The 18,499-nt window shown below is 47.9% G+C and overlaps 1 protein-coding gene across 1 annotated transcript in view; it reads left to right on the forward strand.

Moving 5' to 3' along the window:
* Positions 1-18,499, forward strand: part of Cap-D2 (CAP-D2 condensin subunit) — a 307,837-nt gene that overhangs the window by 67,179 nt on the left and 222,159 nt on the right. The window contains exons 7-8 of the mRNA XM_068368385.1: positions 10,504-10,752; positions 17,937-18,098. Of these exons, the coding sequence (XP_068224486.1) occupies positions 10,504-10,752; positions 17,937-18,098 (411 nt within the window). The remainder of the gene's footprint in view (positions 1-10,503; positions 10,753-17,936; positions 18,099-18,499) is intronic.

The raw sequence follows: 18,499 nt of genomic DNA on the forward strand, positions 1-18,499 counted from the left end.
TACGATGGTGAGGATGGGTTGATTTCAATTCTAAGTACAAAATACCTGAATTCGACAGGTATAAGTACAGAAGAATTGTCATTGACTTTTATCCTTCTTCGTGTCCAAGTGGCTTAGTCACTGTCTATACAGGCTTGCCGACCAGGGATCGATTCCCGGCCGGAGCCAAGCTCTTGTCTTTGTGTGATTTCGCCTGGGGCTCTGATCCCGAGGTCGTTAAGAATCCAGACATTAATGTATCAAAAATATATATGGCTTATTTGAATATGAAAAACACGTAAAAATGTGCAAAATTTATCATTAATTGAATGCCAAGTAACAAACTACCAATTAGCTACGATGGTGAGGATGGGTTGATTTCAATTCTAAGTACAAAATACCTGAATTCGACAGGTATAAGTACAGAAGAATTGTCATTGACTTTTATCCTTCTTCGTGGCCAAGTGGCTTAGTCACTGTCTATACAGGCTTGCCGACCAGGGTTCGATTCCCGGCCGGAGCCAAGCTCTTGTCTTTGTGTGATTTCGCCTGGGGCTCTGATCCCGAGGTCGTTAAGAGAATCCAGACATTAATGTATCAAAAATATATATGGCTTATTTATATATATATATATATATATATATATATATATATATATATATATATATATATATATATATATATATATATATATATATATATATCTATGTATGTATGTATGTATGTATGTATGTATGTATGTATGTATGTATGTATGTAATCAACACAACATCGTGTTCAAATAGAAATAAATTTCTACCTCATATTTATTTTTTGGGTGAGATAGCCATGTCGCCGGATGGAAGGTTCCTATTGGTAGCTTTCTAAGGGATATTTGGCTAGTGATATTCCCAGAGAATTAACCGTTAGGTCTCCAGAATTCTAACTCCTGGCGCGAATATCCTTAAAATTTCTCTTAAGGATATCGCATAATATCAGGGGACGTATTTCTTGATACGACACATAGGAATCTTCACCCCGAATAGCGTTTACGCTTCGAGAGGGAAGAGTGGCAAATTAGAAGTGGAGCCGTTATCAAGGTTACCCTTCCTCCCGTACTACTATTGAGTATCTAGAGAACGCTGTATCCAAGATGACGCTTATTCCTTGTAGCATTGAGCGTGGTGCTACAGATATAGTAATTTCGGGAGGGATCCTGCCAAGGCCTTTTCTATGGAAAAGGAGGGCGGGTCCATCAGGACGACATGGCTATCTCACCCAAAGATAGATTTTTGAGCGTTTTTTTGGGCTCAAGCCATGTCGTCCTGATGGAAGTTTACCAGAGAATTACGAGAAAGTACTGTATCCGTGGATTTTATAAGTGCCTCAACCTTGGGACAAATTTTCCTATGGTCATCCAGACCATTGAGACATATGACGTTACCGTTATATGTCATTACTGCTAATCATAGACAATGTTAGTGCTGCCTGCCCCCTGCAAGGAAGAGTCATACTAGACGTAGGAAAGGAGTCTCAAGGTTTGCATATAATGTATGAACAACATAGCATCAACTATATATACAAGAGTCACGATTTGTATATTATGTTGGAATATAGCATCAGATAGTTATACAAGAGTTTCACTGTCCGTATAACGTATTGGTACATAGCCTCACTAGATATTGTTTGTATCTCGTGTAGGAACAAAAGTATCAGCTATATGTAATGTCCAGACATATAATATATGCAGTTTTAGGATATAAAAACTCTGGCATACTTTTATTTTTATCAAATGTAGGGCAAAATAAGACGCAAATACACATTGATAATCATTTATTGACAATAAATGATAACATAAAGTAAGAGTTGATGGGAGAAGTACAAGAAGGCCAAGGTTTGGGTGGATGGATGGAGTGAAGGAAGCTCTGGGTGATAGGAGGATAGATGTGAGAGAGGCAAGAGAGCGTGCTAGAAATAGGAATGAATGGCGAGAGATTGTGACGCAGTTCCGATAGGCCCTGCTGCTTCCTCCGATGCCTTAGATGACTGCGGAGGTAGCAGCAGTAGGGGATTCAGCATTATGAAGCTTCATCTGTGGTGGATAATGTGGGAGGGTAGGCTGTGGCACCCTAGCAGTACCAGCTGAACTCGGTTGAGTCCCTTGTTAGGCTGGGAGGAACGTAGAGAGTAGAGGTCCCCTTTTTGTTTTGTTTCATTTGTTGATGTTGGCTACCCCCCAAAATTGGGGGAAGTGCTTTGGTATATGTATGTATGTATGTATAAAGTAATATGTATCATATATATGTTAATATATGTAATGAGAAACATACGAGTCAACATAATACAGAAAAAATTTTGTTTCCACTGAAAGGGAAAAATTTTATTAGTGCCACAAATGAATTTGAAAATTTAATAAATTTTCTAATATAGTTTTCTGTAATGTTGAATATTATCAACACTGTGTAAAGTACACACGGCACAAGTGTTATCTGTGTATTTCTCCACCTGAAATAATTTGAACAGTCCTTAGTGTCACCATGGTGACACTCACTTCACAAGTGTTGCACTAGGAGGTGTCAACACCTTCACCCGGAAAATTGATAGTCCCAATCAATTCACTGTTCATCGCAGCACTAGACGACAGGTTTTAATACACTACCTGCCGCCACCACGTAATGCTTTAATTCATGCACTTGCTTCGCATAATGTTTGTAGAACACTCTGGATGACTTCCATCCAGTGTATGAGTGAATATGCTCAAAGTCCATATACTGAAAAAAGTTCAGTGATGAAGCAATTTTCCTTGGCTCATGACCTGCAGGTGTACTGTCAGGATCCGCTCTGCGAATAAAGTAGGTGAGCTTCACCCTCAGTAGCTTTAGGGATAAGTTTGATCCTGAAGTTTCTCCTTTGAAGAGCTGTCCTTCCCTGAAGTCTGAAGTTCTTCGAAGATAGACCTTTAGACATTCTACTGGACACAGCGAGACATCTTCCTTCAGAGGGCAGATTATCCAGGGATCCCATCTCATAGTGGGTAGCTCGTTCTTAGCGAGAAAGGTTGGATCAGTAAAAAGATTCAGTTCTCCCACTTCTGTGAACTGAATGTGGCCCTCATCTCTAGATAGTGCCACTATTTCACTAACTCTAGCCCCCCGAGGCTATAGCGAAGAGGAAAATGACTTTTTGAGTCAAGTCCTTCAGAGAGCAATTCTCATTGTTCACTGTTGAAGCATAGTGTAGGACCTTGTCCAAGAAATAGGCTTCTGAGGGGCTGCAGGCCTGAGTCTAGCGCACGCCTTAGGGATCTTGTTAAAGATTTCATTCGACAGGTCAACTTGGAAAGCATATAGCTGAGGTCTAGTGAGAGCCGACTTACACAGAGTTATTGTGTTGGCTGCCAGACCTTGTCTATGAAGGTGGATAAAGAAGGACAGACACATGTCCATTGAGAATTCTTTTGGTCCTTTTGCTTTGACGAAAGCAACCCACTTTTTCCAAGACGATTCATATCGTCTCCTAGTTGACTTCGACTTGTATTCTTCTAAGAAGTCTATACTGCCTTTTAAGATCCCAAATCTTTTCTTTACTGCTAGGGAGAGAAAATCATGAGATGAAGGTTTTGGGTTCTCTGTGATGAAGCGAAGACAGTCGACTTCTGGACCTGTTGAGACAGTGCTGGATCCGGAAGAGGGACCAGCCTCAGCTTCAGTTCTAATACCAGAGGGAACCAGTTGCTCTTTGGCCACTTGGGAGCCACTAGAGCTGCCGTTCCCCGAAAGGATCTCAGCTTGTCGAGGACCTTCATTAAGAGATTGGTTGGAGGGAACAGGTAAATCCGGTTCCATCTGTTCCAGTCGAGGGACATGGCGTCCGTTGCCTCCGCTAGAGGGTCTTCGTATGGGGCTACATAATGAGGTAGTTTTTTATTGTCGCTCGTCGCGAAGAGGTCGATCTGCAGTTCCGGGGCTTGATGCAAGATGAAGGAGAGTGAGTCTGCGTCTAGGGACCATTCTGACTCTATTGGCGTGAGCCTGGATAGAGCGTCCGCTGTCACATTGCGGAACCCTTGAAGGTGAACTGCTGACAAATGCCATCTCTTCTTTTCCGCCAAGCGGAAGATGGCCAATATCACTTGGATAATTTGGGGTGATCTTGAGCCTTGACAATTCAGACATCTCATTATCACTTTGCTGTCCAGGATCAGCCTGATGTGGGCTGATCTGCGAGGGGAGAGTTTCTTCAACGTCAAAAAGACTGCCATGGCCTCCAGAATAATGATGTGGAAGGTCTTGAATAGAGAAGACCAGGTCCCTTGTACCTTCCGTTGATGGTAGTGACCTCCTTATCCTTCCGTCGAGGCATCCGTGTGGATGGTGACTGATGGTGGAGGTGGTTGCAAGGGTACGGTCCTCTTTAGGTTCTTGGCCTTCGACCATGGCTTGAGAAGTGATCGTAGTAAGGTTGGTATTGGTCTTCTTTGATCTCTTCGAGCGTTTGATGCGTAGCTTCTCCAGACTCCTGACGCATCTTTTAGTTGTGCTTTTAGCACTGGGTCTGTCACTGATGTAAACTGGAGAGAGCCCAGTACTCTTTCCTGTTGGCGTCTTGAGATCCTGTCGGATTTCAGTAGTCTCTTGACAGATCCTGTAATCTCTCTTCTTCCCTGGGGGAATGGAGAGATGGTGTGACTTCAAGTTCCAATGGATACCCAGCCATTGAAACTCTTGAGCCGGAGAGAGTCGAGACTTTTTGAAGTTGATCTTGAATCCCAGATGTTCTAGGAACTGGATCACTTTCATGGATGCTTGCATACAAGCAGTCCTGGATGCTGCCCACACCAGCCAGTCGTCCAGGTTCGCTGCTACCTGAACGTCTTCTAGGCGTAGTTGTTGAATGACAGCGTCTGCAAGTTTCGTGAAAATCCTTGGGGCTATGTTTAGTCCGAAGGGCATGGCTTTGAAGATGTACTTTTTCTTCTGTAGCCTGATTCCTAGGTAGGAGGAGAGAGGGCGATTGACTGGAATATGCCAGTAAGCATCTGCCAAGTCTATTGAGACCATGTACGCCCCTTTTGGTAGTAGGGTCCTTCTGTGTTGAAGGGTTAACATCCTGAACTTCTTGTTCTCTATGAACTTGTTGAGTGGCGACAAGTCCAGAATGACTGATTTTGTCTGAGTCCTTGGGAACACAAAACAGCCTTCCCTGGAATTTGATGGACTTTGCCCTCCTTATTACCCGCTTGCTCAATAGTTCTAGGGTATATTCTTCCAGTATGGGGGTGGAGTGTTGGAAGAATTGAGGAAATGATGGTGGAGCCTCGCTCCAGCTCCATCCAAGTCCGTTCTTGATTAGGCTGTGGGCCCACGGATCGAAGGTCCAACGATCCTGAAATTGTTGGAGCCTCCCACCTACCTGAAGCATCTCATTCCTTCTGTCTTCCGGAGGATTTACCTCCCTGACCGCGTCCACCCTTACCTCGTGGGGGGTATTTTGAGGAGCCCCGTTTAGAGCGTCTACCTTTGGGACGAAAGGTAGTGGTTTGCCTCTCAAAGGCAGGGTTAAATGCTGGTGACTGGGCAACCAGCTGTTGAGGTACCAGCTGGTAAGTGGTTGGAGGTTGAGCAACCACTTGGGGCACCGTGGTCATGGTAACTGTGGGATGTTGTTGTTGTTTGGCAGGCCGAGAGGGTAATCTAGGTCTCTTAGTCTTCTTCTTGAGCTGGGGACCCTCATCTGGAGAAGTCTTCCTCTTAGCTGACATGCCCCACTTCTGGAGAAGGTTTCTAATCTCTGTGGTGGCCTCCTTGACCACTTCACTTGGGAAGAGGTCCTTAACCCAGATATTGGAAGCTATCAGTTTCCTGGGTTCATGTTTTACTGCTGTTGAAGTGAACACAAACTCTCTACATGCCCTTCTGGCTTTAATAAAGCCATACAGGTCCTTTAACAAGGTAGCCATGTGCATCTTGGCCATGACCATGTTCATATCCGGGGTACTAGTTAGGCCTGCAGTCATCTCTAAACAGTTCTGTAGGGATAGAAATGCCGCTAGTCTTTCCTTCGTTTCTTGCTCCCTACGCAAGAGAAAGTCAGACAGCTTTGGGAGATTTTCGTTGAACTGACGTCCAGCGATATCTGCCTCCAACTTCCCAACTGAGAAGGTAAGGTGGACTTCCTTCCAATCCTTATCCTCCATGGGCAGGGCTAATGACAAAGGTCTACACTCGTCGAGTGTAGGACAAGGCTTGCCTGCCTCTATTGCCTTAACGGCAGCTTTAAGAGCCTTTGATGTAAATGGCAAGGCTATTGAAGCTGGAGCACGAAAGGTAGGATGTTTCTTGCTGAGGGCTGACACCTTAGAGTTAGTGTAGTCTGTGCCTTGTCATGGTCAAATACTATGACCTCCTTGGGTTTCGTCTCTTCCTTCAATGTTGGTTCCAGCTTCAGACGGAAGAAGCAGTCTGGGTAAGTGTTGAAGCTTGGCCAGAACTGAAGACCCTCCATAGGGACGGCTCCCAACTTCTCTGAAATAAAGAGTTTGCCATTAGTAATTGAAATATACTCAACATACCTCCAGGGATTAGTTTCAGAGGAGGTTGGGAGGTCTTGAACCCGAAGTCTCTTGTGAGACCCACGGGAGGAAGAGAGATGAGCAATTTGTCTCTCAAGTTTCGCCTCCCTTTCTTCGCCTTGTTTGCGAAGGCTCTCTATCAGCACTGTAGGATTGGCCAGTGCCTGTCTCATGTCATCTGATGGAGGGGCGGAAGATGTTGAAGGTAAGGGCTCTAGAGCCGGTATCGACGGAAGGGACTCCGAATCGACTTCCTCATCTTCTTCAGGAGTCAACGTAGACTCCTCCTCGTGACCTTCCTTCAGAAGATCCTTCTCAGTGTCCGAGGACACTTCTGACATCCTCTCCTCTTGATGGATGTCCATGCCTTGAAATGCATCGGAGACTTCCGCTTCTACGGCAATCTGGACGCATGGAATCTCGGGTCGAGGTTGGGGTATGACAGCTTCCACACCCGCTTTAGGGAACAGCAAGTTGCGCATCCTTTCGCTAGGAAGGTACGGTCCCGTTTCAGCAAGTTGTACATCCTTTCGCTAGAAAGGTACGGTCCCGTTGCGTTTTTCTGAAACTCATGTACCCATCTACGCAGCTTTTCTCGTGCTGTATCCCTTGACTCCGCTGACTTGGGGTCATCAAAAGCTTCAGTAACAAAGCCCTTGCATATGTTGCAGTCTTGGGGGTCCCAGTACCGAAGAGCTTGCTTAGAAGCAGTGCAGGGGGCATGAGCTCTGCACCCCATATGGCCGCAAAAGTCCTTACTCTTAACGTTGCAGAAGACGACTTTGCACTTCACTTGGTCCTCCTGTAAAGAGAGGAAATTTAATTGAGTATGCGGTAGTTTATCTCACCTGATAAACAATTATGTAAAATATTACTATTAATATTTTAATCATTATAGCTTAGGATAGTCAAGCTGGAAAGGAACTAGGAAAGACATACTTATGTTTCCTGTCCAGCCAATTACTGTGACCTCCCCAAAAATTAAAGCCTTAGAGTTTTCCTATATAGGAAACCCAAGGGAAGGGTTTTAACCCCTAGGGGTAGATAAGTGTAACTTAACACTGACCTTTCCCAAGGTTTTAATAATATGGGGTAAATGGTAACTGATCAGCTATCAGTGTGTTGAAAGAAATCCTTTCTTTCAATATATGATTGGTCTCAACAATAGACTGCAAGAATACACAGGGTATGTTGGAAAATAACTACTGTATAATATATACTATAGTTTTCTGTCTGCATTATGATCTATACTGCAAATATACTGGCTACTGTATAATCATATACTTTAGTTTAGCCGGCATGTTGCCGGCTAGGCTAGCACCTGGCAGCATGATCCAGCCGGCGAGACGTACCTGGCGGCACCGGCCCAGTCGGCATGTTGCCGGCTGGGTTAGTACCTGACGGCACCGGCCCAACCGGCCTTCGCCGGCTAGGTTAGTACCTGGCGGCACTAGCTGACAGAGAGAGAGAAAGCATGGAGCAAAGGGTTACCTTATAAATGTTTGTCATCAATTATTAAGGGTGTAAAAATTTAACCTTACTGCCTTCCTCCAGAATGAGAGTTCAAATGGAAGGGGAGAATGTATCATTCAGGCTTCCATCCAACCACAAAAACTGTTGCCGGTCCCGGGTATGTGGATGGCAGTCCAAGAGAGGACTGAAGAACACTACAGAACAGGGGTCTCCCACCGGCAGCCGTTACAGCCTCCACAACTTTTTCTGGAGCCTTGCGTCCATAAGGGAAGACTGAGTGACTGAACAGCTGCTTATGTAGGAACCCGGCCGGCCCCACAACTTACCCGGCAAGCGGTGAGATTGTAGGACGACGGCCACAGGGTTGCGATGGCTAAGCCATCGCTAAAGGACAGAGGGGGCAGGGAAAAGGGTCCTGTATAAAGTGTGGAAGAAGGCGGCAAGGTTGCCGCCCCCTACCACACAAGGAAGAAACTCTGTTTCGATATCGGCGCCATCCTAGGCGGCAGAAGAATATCTATTCTTCAGCCTAGGGTTTGCCGAAATGGTGTTAAGAGGAGGCGGCAGGATTGCCGCCGCCTCTCAACAGGGGAGAAACATCGTTTCAGCATCGGCGCCATACCAGGCGGAAGAAGAATGTCTATTCTTCAGCCTAGGGTCTGCCAACACAGGACTAGTCTTCTAGACTTCAGGGGAGAAGGTGGCGGCATCATACAACCACTTCAAATGCGGCCTAGGGAGGCATAGCCTCCTATGCTAGCAGCCAAAAGCCGGCAGGGGAGTGACTACTCGCCCTACTGCTCTGCCGCCAGCAAAAGACTGAATACTCTGAGGTTCTGTCGAAAAACCAAAACCGGCTATTCGACGGCAAGGGTAAGAGACAGAAAACCTTAGCCTAGTCAAGGCGGAGTGTCTACTCTATGGCAGGACCAAATTAGGGTTGTTGCCCAGGGCGGCACTCAGAGGGAGGAGGGATTACCCTTAAATCTCCACTGGAGATGAGTATCGAGTTATATAATAATTCTAGGAGATATCTATCTCCTTATGAATTGATGAAATGATACACGAGGGTAAACCGGGAACATGTATGAAAGTATACTAAAGCGCATAGGCTAGCTAGCCTAGCGCAAGGTAAGATTTCGGTTACTTAAATCGCCGAAACTCTAACGTATACAATCGATATAAGGAAGAGGAAATATATGCAAAAATATGTATATCTTTACAAGTATAATGTGCCTAAATAGCTTCATATTTTATTAATGCCATTACAACTAGGAAAGTCATTCTACAGTATATCATGCAAGAAGGTAAACTGATGCGCGTAGGCTAGGAAGCCTAGCGCGGGCAAGGTTCGGTTACCTAAATCGCCGAAACTCTAAAGAATACAATCGGCATATGTAACTTCCTAGTAAAATCTTAATTGAATAGCTTCATAAATATTCATGCTATTACAACCGGGAATGTCGTTCAGCTAACTAAATAACACTGCGTTATGAACAACAGCGCCCATGGCGCCTCCGGTGATCGGCGAAGCTCCAAACACTTAAAATTACTCTAATTTCACTGTGAAGCAGGAGCTAAACATTATACACTGTAAAGAATAAATACTCAACTCTCCAGAGGTAGAAAAAGTTGGAGATCGCATTATAAATCCTTGAATATCGAGCACAAACGTTAGAGCAACAGGGAAAACCACCGTGCGAAACTGCTACGAAAATAGGAATAAGCGCCATCTAAATACTCAATAGTAGTACGGGAGGAAGGGTAACCTTGATAATGGCTCCCCTTCTAATTTTCCACTTTTCCCCCTCGAAGCGTAAACGCTATTCGGGGTGAAGATTGCTATGTGTCGTATCAAGAAATACGTCCCCTGATATTATGCGATATCCTTAAGAGAAATTTTAAGGATATTCGCGCCAGGAGTTAGAATTCTGGAGACGTAAAGGTTAATCCTCTGGGAATATCACTGTAGCGAAATATCCCTTAGAAAGCTACCAATAGGAACCTTCCATCAGGACGACATGACTTGAGCCCGAAAATATATTAGTCACAGAAGTACAGTAGACATCATTATTGCAAGTTCTCATACTTTATTAAAAACTAACATGTTAATTGCCTACTATTGGAGTAAGTACTCATTAGGTCAAGCAGTTATATAGGGAGAGCCAGTAGTACAGTAAATCTGATTGAATGAAATGTATTTCAGTTGCATTAATTATCCTTTTAACCTTTCCCCTCCTTTGATTAAGTGCATATATGTATCCACTTGAGTTAATAAATCGGAATGTAAACTGCTAATGCAATTTTTGTTATTCCCTTATTCTGGCCTGGCCCACACACGTCTAGGACAACTAGTCTTCTCTTATGAAATGTGAGTCAGTCTGCTTTTGAAAGTATTAAACATATATCCAGTAATGAAGTGATTTGTGTTCTACGAGATGTTCTTTTAAGTTAATTTTTATTTAGTTTAGTTTCACAATTCCATATTTTATATTCTACAGTTACTGCAGCACTTTGAACACATGGTAACTCCAGCTGCCCAGGGAATCATCCTTCTCATCCAATGTTACGATAACAAGAACGTGATGAGCGAGATGATAAGGGAAATAACGAAAACCGATGCGAAGGAACTGATGAAAGATACTTCAGGGCTCCGCAACTTTTCCCAGTTCCTTGTTGAAGTTGCTGAGAAGTGTCCCCAGGTGGTAATGCCCTCACTCAGTCTTCTTATCAACTTTCTTGATGAAGAGGTAAGTCAAAATACTTAGATAAAATCTCATATGTGTAATGTTAACCCTTTTACCCCCAAAGGACGCACTGGTACGTTTCACAAAAGCCATCCCTTTACCCCCATGGACGTACCGGTACGTCCTTGCAAAAAAATGCTATAAAAATTTTTTTTTTCATATTTTTGATAATTTTTTGAGAAAATTCAGGCATTTTCCAAGAGAATGAGACCAACCTGACCTCCCTATGACAAAAAATAAGGCTGTTAGAGCAATTTAAAAAAAATATACTGCAAAATGTGCTGGGGAAAAAATAACCCCTTGGGGGTGAGGGTTGGAAATTTCCAAATAGCCTGGGGGTAAAAGGGTTAACATTGTCATGAATTCCTATTTATATTTATCATTCATGCAATCTGTTATTCTGTTCAACCCCTTCATTACGAGGTAGTAAATTCACAGTCAGTAGCTGTATATAATATTTGTCACCATTGGATATATATACACACTCCATGATAACCTACATTTCCATGTTTATTTGTTTAGCTGCTGATTACAGAATAAATTTGTCGAAAGTTTACTACATTTTCTATTATATAGTATTTCACTCTTAGCCAAAAAATTCTTTCTATTCATTAGGAAGTGATTACAATTTTTTTTAGATTTTTCATTGTTATATTGTGTTACTCTAAATGAGAGTAAAGCACTATGATTATGTGTAAAAAACTTTATTTTGAAGTAATTATGTGGTGGTGTAATAATTGCACGATAAATAGCCGTCAAAAGATATAAAACTATTAATCGGTAATGGACCTTATACAGAAATATAAAGGAAATATCAGTTTGTTTTCTTTGATGCAAGAAGTCTATTACAAAGGCATACGTATGATGAAGAAAACCTTTTCTTTTGATGACAAAAGAAATATTTGTTCCGTAACTGGAATACAAACCTCCACTATTTATTAGGGGTATTACTTTTGGCGAAGCTGAAAGGATGATCCGTCAAGATTTTAGCGAGGGTTAACTACCCATTCCGCTAGTTAGCGGGGGTAGGGGGTGGGGTAGATTGCTACCGCTCCTACTCGCACACCTGTGATTTAGCTCACTTTGCTTCTGGCTTGGATGGTGAATGGTTGTTACCGCTCTTCATCCTCACCAACATTTTGGACTGTCATTAATGCTTTTTGTTTGTGCTTTCTCTTTAAGAGTGTGTGTTTGTGTTGACTTCTGACGACTATGCGTACCTGCCCTGGACTTGAAGGCCGGCTCTGTGGTACCTTCATGTCAGCTGTGGACACCAATCGCCACACCCTTTGCCCCGCCTATAGAGGTCAACGGTGTGACAGTGAAAATAAGTGTAGTGAGTGTCGGGAGTGGTCAGCCTTCCAGTGGGAAAGGTTTGGGCGCTGGCGGAAGAAGTCAAAGCGCGATATTTCTACTGAAGGTTTCATCGAAAGGGGAAAAAACCCAAGGTTTTTCTTCCGCTTTCCGACCTTCCTCCGAAGCTTCTGCTTGTAAGACCTCTTCCGGGAGACCGTCGACTAGTAGCGTAGGCCCTTTAACTGATGGTCAACCCTGGTCCTCAAGAGATGGTGCTGCTTCCTCTAGTGAATTACGCACACACACACACACACACACACACACACACACACACACACACACACACACACACACACACACACACACACACCCCGGTGAGGCCTTGTCTCTTTCTCTCTTTGTACAGGTGTGGTTGTCCTTGGGGTTTCCTTTGCAGCCTGTGTTGACTTCGGAGGTGGGTCCTGTGTCGTGCGTCGACGTAGTGGTGTTGGAGGCATCGTCTGCTGCTGCGATGCTCCTGCCCCTTCAGACTCTTCAACTGTTGCTACCGACTGCGCTTCCCCCGTTTCTGATCACCCTTCGAGGGGTAAGCAAGTGTTTCTCCTCCTCGGGGGAGTTCACTCATAGAGACTCCTTTTTGGAGGACTGCTGCTTCCAAAGGTTAGCTTACTGATCTACCGGCCCCAAGAGGACGTCAACAATCTCACACAGCTCGCCATCCTCTTTGCTGTAGAGTTGTCCCTTCACTATCGGTGAAAAGGTGCCAATTTGGCTCTTCAGCCTCTTCTTCGCAGCCTTCCCTTGCAGAGGAGCCTTCTCTTCCGTCGTCTTCTGGCTCTCGACCTTCCCCTTCTCCTGGACCTTCTGACGACGCGGCTGCTAGTCCTTGGACTTTGGCCTAGGACTCTTCTGTGGATTGTGTGCGATCCTCTTCATAGGATGTTCGCCCTTCCAAAGGGCACATCCCTGCTCCTGATTCTCCTATGCGCTGATCTTCTGTATCTCTCTAACCTTCTGACCTGACCTGACCTGCCTGCTCGCGATGTGACCGGGCGTCACTCGCCCTGGCGATGTGACCGGGCTTCACTCGCCCTCGCGATGTGACCGGGCTTCACTCGCCCTCGCGATGTGACCGGGCTTCACTCGCCCTCGCGATGTGACCGGGTGTCACTCGCCCTCGCGATGTGACCGGGCTTCACTCGCCCTCGCGATGTGACCGGCCGTCACTCGCCCTCGCGATGTGACGGGGCTTCACTCGCCCTGGCGATGTGACCGGGCGTCACTCGCTCTGGCGATGTGACCGGGCTTCACTCGCCCTCGCGATGTGACCGGGCTTCACTCGCCCTCGCGATGTGACCGGGTGTCACTCGCCCTCTCGATGTGACCGGGCTTCACTCGCCCTCGCGATGTGACCGGGTGTCACTCGCCCTCGCGATGTGACCGGGCTTCACTCGCCCTCGCGATGTGACCGGCCGTCACTCGCCCTCGCGATGTGACCGGGCTTCACTCGCCCTCGCGATGTGACCGGCCGTCACTCGCCCTCGCGATGTGACCGGGCTTCACTCGCCCTCGCGATGTGACCGGCCGTCACTCGCCCTCGCGATGTGACCGGGCTTCACTCGCCCTCGCGATGTGACCGGCCGTCACTCGCCCTCGCGATGTGACCGGGCTTCACTCGCCCTCGCGATGTGACCGGCCGTCACTCGCCCTCGCGATGTGACCGGGCGTCACTCGCCCTCGCGATGTGACCGGGCTTCACTCGCCCTCGCGATGTGACCGGGCTTCACTCGCCCTCGCGATGTGACCGGGCTTCACTCGCCCTCGCGATGTGACCGGGCGTCACTCGCCCTCGCGATGTGACCGGGCTTCACTCGCCCTCGCGATGTGACCGGGCTTCACTCGCCCTCGCGATGTGACCGGGCGTCACTCGCCCTCGCGATGTGACCGGGCGTCACTCGCCCTCGCGATGTGACCGGGCGTCACTCGCCCTCGCGATGTGACCGGGCGTCACTCGCCCTCGCGATGTGACCGGGCGTCACTCGCCCTCGCGCGCTGTGACCGGGCGTCACTCGCCCTCGCGCGCTGTGACCGGGCGTCACTCGCCCTCGCGCGCTGTGACCGGGCGTCACTCGCCCTCGCGCGCTGTGACCGGGCGTCACTCGCCCTCGCGCGCTGTGACCGGGCGTCACCCGCCCTCGCGCGCTGTGACCGGGCGTCACCCGCCCTCGCGCGCTGTGACCGGGCGTCACCCGCCCTCGCGCGCTGTGACCGGGCGTCACCCGGCCTCGCGCGCTGTGACCGGGCGTCACCCGGCCTCACGCGCTGTGACCGGGCGTCACCCGGCCTCGCGCGCTGTGACCGGGCGTCACCCGGCCTCGCGCGCTGTGACCGGGCGTCACCCGGCCTCGCGCGCTGTGACCGGGCGTCACCCGGCCTCGCGCGCTGTGACCGGGCGTCACCCGGCCTCGCGCGCTGTGACCGGGCGTCACCCGCCCTCGCGCGCTGTGACCGGGCGTCACCCGGCCTCGCGCGCTGTGACCGGGCGTCACCCGGCCTCGCGCGCTGTGACCGGGCGTCACCCGGCCTCGCGCGCTGTGACCGGGCGTCACCCGGCCTCGCGCGCTGTGACCGGGCGTCACCCGGCCTCGCGCGCTGTGACCGGGCGTCACCCGCCCTCGCGCGCTGTGACCGGGCGTCACCCGCCCTCGCGCGCTGTGACCCGGCGTCACCCGCCCTCGCGCGCTGTGACCCGGCGTCACCCGCCCTCGCGATGTGACCCGGCGTCACTCGCCCTCGCAAAAGCGGCGTCTGCCGCAGTGATTGAAGCCTTCTGCTGTGCGCCAGCGCTCACCAACAGCTCGTTGGCGCTCATCTCTACATCAACGCTCTTCAGCGCTCCAGCGCTCCAGCGCTCTCCAGTGCATCAGCTCTCTTTGGGGCTTCAGTTCAGTTCCCTCCAATGCCCCAGCAATCTCTTGATCGCTAACGCTCTCAGCGTGTTCACGCCGTTCGAAACATCAGCGTTTGCCAGCGCTCACCAGTACAAAAACGCTCGACAGCCCTCTCCTGCGCATCTGCCCCCTCCTACACGCCAGCTCTTTCCTGTGGACCAGTGCTCATAAGCCCGCCAATGCTCTCCTGCGCGTCAGCGTTCTTTAGCAGCTTGCAAGCACTCTCCTACGCACCAGCGCTTTCCTATGCGTCAGTGCTCTCCTGCTCGCCTGCTCACCTGCGCTCGCCTGCTCACCTGCGCTCGCCTGCTCACCTGCGCTCGCCTGCTCACCTGCGCTCGCCTGCTCACCTGCGCTCGCCTGCTCACCTGCGCTCGCCTTTGCATCAGCGCGCTCCTGTGCGTCAGTGCTCCCCAGTTTGCCAGCGCTCTCCTTTTCATCAGCACTCCTTTGCTCACCAGCGTTCTCCAAAGCGGCAGCGCTCTCTAACGCACCAGCACTTGCCAATGCTTCAGCACTCCCCTGTGCGCTTGTGCAAAACAGTGGAATAGGTTTCTCCATCTTCAAGAAAGTCTTGCAGTCAGAAGGAACAGATAGGTAGGTGTTCTGACAGGTCATCGTTTCCCCATCCCCTTTCCCGCAAACGTATTACAGCACAACGACCGGGGAAAGAGGGATAGGGCTCCACAAAAGGTTCAAGATACTGAAGATCCCAGCTTCGAAGGCGGACCCTGCGTCAACCATTGGTTGAGACTCCTCAGACGGAATCTTCGGTCCCTTCCTCTTCAGGAGGTCTTTCCGACAGTGCCACGTCAGCAAGCAGCCTTGGTTCAGTGCCATGGTCCAAGCAGTTGCGCAAGCCTTCGGGCCTACTTTTTCATCTTGCTCTTCCGAGACCTTGTAACATCTGGCGGCACCAGCAGACCTCCTGCAAAGAACCTCGGCTTCTCCCCTGAAGATGAAAAGCAGAGTCTCAGATGCGACATCTCTCGGGGTGAAACTGACTCCTGTTAGGCCTGTCCTTCCTGACTCTCCCTCTGGACACTCCCCCGCCTCACCTCTGCCGAGGGAGCCTCGCGAGGGGCTGGTTTCCTCCCTTCCACCTTTGGAGGAAGTTCCCCCTCGCATAGAGAGCTCTCCACCTCCGGCGGAAGTCAGGAAAGACAACTCCAACCGGCCGTCAATGTTAGAGTCCTATCTCCTTCCCTCGAAGGATTCTTAGATCTCTAAAACACTGCCAAAGTCCTCTTCGAGGACCTCCAGGCCTGCAGGATCCACCAGTCACCCTAGGGATGTTCACAACCCACCCCAAGATGAGCTCTTTGGGGTTGAAGAAGGAGACTTCGCTGCCTGTCCCACTTCAGAGGAGGGAGCTGAAAGAGTCAGAACATGTCTTCTGGCAAGTCCTGACTTTCATCAGGGTACTCAAGGGGTTTACCGATCCGGAGATAACGCCACGATAGGGCAAAGACACGATCTTAGATCATATTTTCGGCCCTCGGAAGCCCTCAAAGATCAGCGCAGCCTTGCCCTGTTCTCAGGGCTAAAGAGCACCCGGGCAAAGGTCACCCAATAGCTCTCCAACCTCTCTTCCTCTCAACGTTCAGACTCTACCGCCATGTTCCTTCCTCCTATTTGCGTCCAGCAGAGGAGCTACTTTGAGGTCTTGGATGACCCTTGTCTAGCTCTTCCACTCCACCACTCTCTGAAAGAGCTTACCAAGGGGGTCTCACTTGAAAGGCTCTCCAGCCGTCAGGTCTCTTTCTCGGCAGCTGAGATCTTTAACCAGGTAAAGGTCACAAAGTATGCCTTGCAGACCACTTCGTTGCTTGATCATTTGTTGAGGACCTTGGGAATTCTGGTACGGACCGAGGATTTTCCAAGGGACATGCCAGAAAAGCTATGGAAACTTTCCTCCTCTCAGGCACTCGCACCATCGAATTTCTCGCCCATCAAGTCTTCGGCGAACGCCATCCTCCTGAAACGTTGAGATGCGGTGTCTGAGAGATTCCATCAGCAGGTCCTGAATGCCAAAACTGCTAGGCTCAGGAACTCCTCTCTTGAGGGATCCTCTCTTTTCGAGCCAAAAGACATGGAACACGCTGCTGACAGATGGCGGAAGTCTCACCAGGACTTCCTCCTCCATAGGGCTTTGACATCCAAGCCCTATAAACCACCAGTTCCTCAGCAGTCCCGTCCAACCAAGACCTTGACGAACAAGCTGGCAGTAAAGCCAGCAATGTCTATAAACCCCTTTCTGACCAAAGACAGGAAAGGCCCAAACTCCTCCTGGGGGAGGAAAATATCCTTTTTCCTCCATTGGGGGGATGCCTGCAAAGATGCTGGGACAGGTCAATGCAACTCGGGCCGAACCTTTGACAGTCTTCGTGATTCATTCAGGGTATCGTGTCCCATTCACAACATCTCTCCCTCCCCTGATCAGGAATGCAGTGTCAATAGACTCCTTTGCGATGGGATCACAGTAGATAAGGAATGACGTTATTACTATGGTAACTGCTAACAGCATAATGATACCATGCAGTCAAAGAGTAGTTTAGTTCATGAGGGAACATAGCAGCTATACTTGGTGGAACCTCCTTAGCATTATTATAATTTGTCCTCATTTTAGAAATTTCAGATAAAAGATTCTTAACCTGGACTGTATGATCATATTTTTCCATTGGTGTCATGTTATTTTCTGGTTTGATAATCTTTAAAATTCTATATTTCAGTTTTATTTGCTTTTCCATTATCTTTTATTTATCTCATAACCATAATAGACTTTTTACTTCATAGATTTTCTATATAGTTTTGGCATTTAAGTGTTATTTGGAATGAAAAATTTACCCTATTAGAAAATCTAAAATTGTTTTGCTTATGCAGTATTTTTTCAAGCTATTGTAAGGTGTTTAATTTTTGTCTTCCTTTATTTTTTAACAGGCATATGTTATGCGCAATTGTGTATTGTCAATACTTGGCTCAGTTGTGCTAAAAGTTCTTAGTGGAGATGATCTTGAAGACAAGAATAAGGATTTACGAGACCAGTGTCTGGACCACCTCGAGGAGCACATACATGACATTCACGCATTTGTGCGCAGTAAGGTAAGAACAGCCTGTTTTTTTTTGTGGTAATTACAAGACAGAGTGCATTTCTTTCAAAAGAATTTTTCTCCTTTCTATAGTCAATTTTTTTAGTGAAGCAGATTTGCACCGACTTGCAGGGGTGCTCTTTTAACTCGGGAAAAGTTTCCTGATAGCTGATTGGTCAGAAGTATTTTAGTCCGAATACTTCTGACCAATCGGCTATCAGGAAACTTTCCGAGCTAAAAGGGCACCCCTGCGAGTCTGTGCAAATCTGCCTCACTGAAAAATATAGACTATAATTATTGATTTGCTAATAACTGTTCTGGATTTAATTTTTATCCACTAATGCTTTTTTCCTTAAAATTTGGCATCATTTGTCCACAAGACAGCAGGTTGCAAATGGCTTATGAGAATAAGCA

This window comes from Palaemon carinicauda, unplaced genomic scaffold (assembly GCF_036898095.1).
Source record: "Palaemon carinicauda isolate YSFRI2023 unplaced genomic scaffold, ASM3689809v2 scaffold2, whole genome shotgun sequence".
In the NCBI taxonomy this organism is placed as follows: Eukaryota; Metazoa; Arthropoda; class Malacostraca; order Decapoda; family Palaemonidae; genus Palaemon; species Palaemon carinicauda.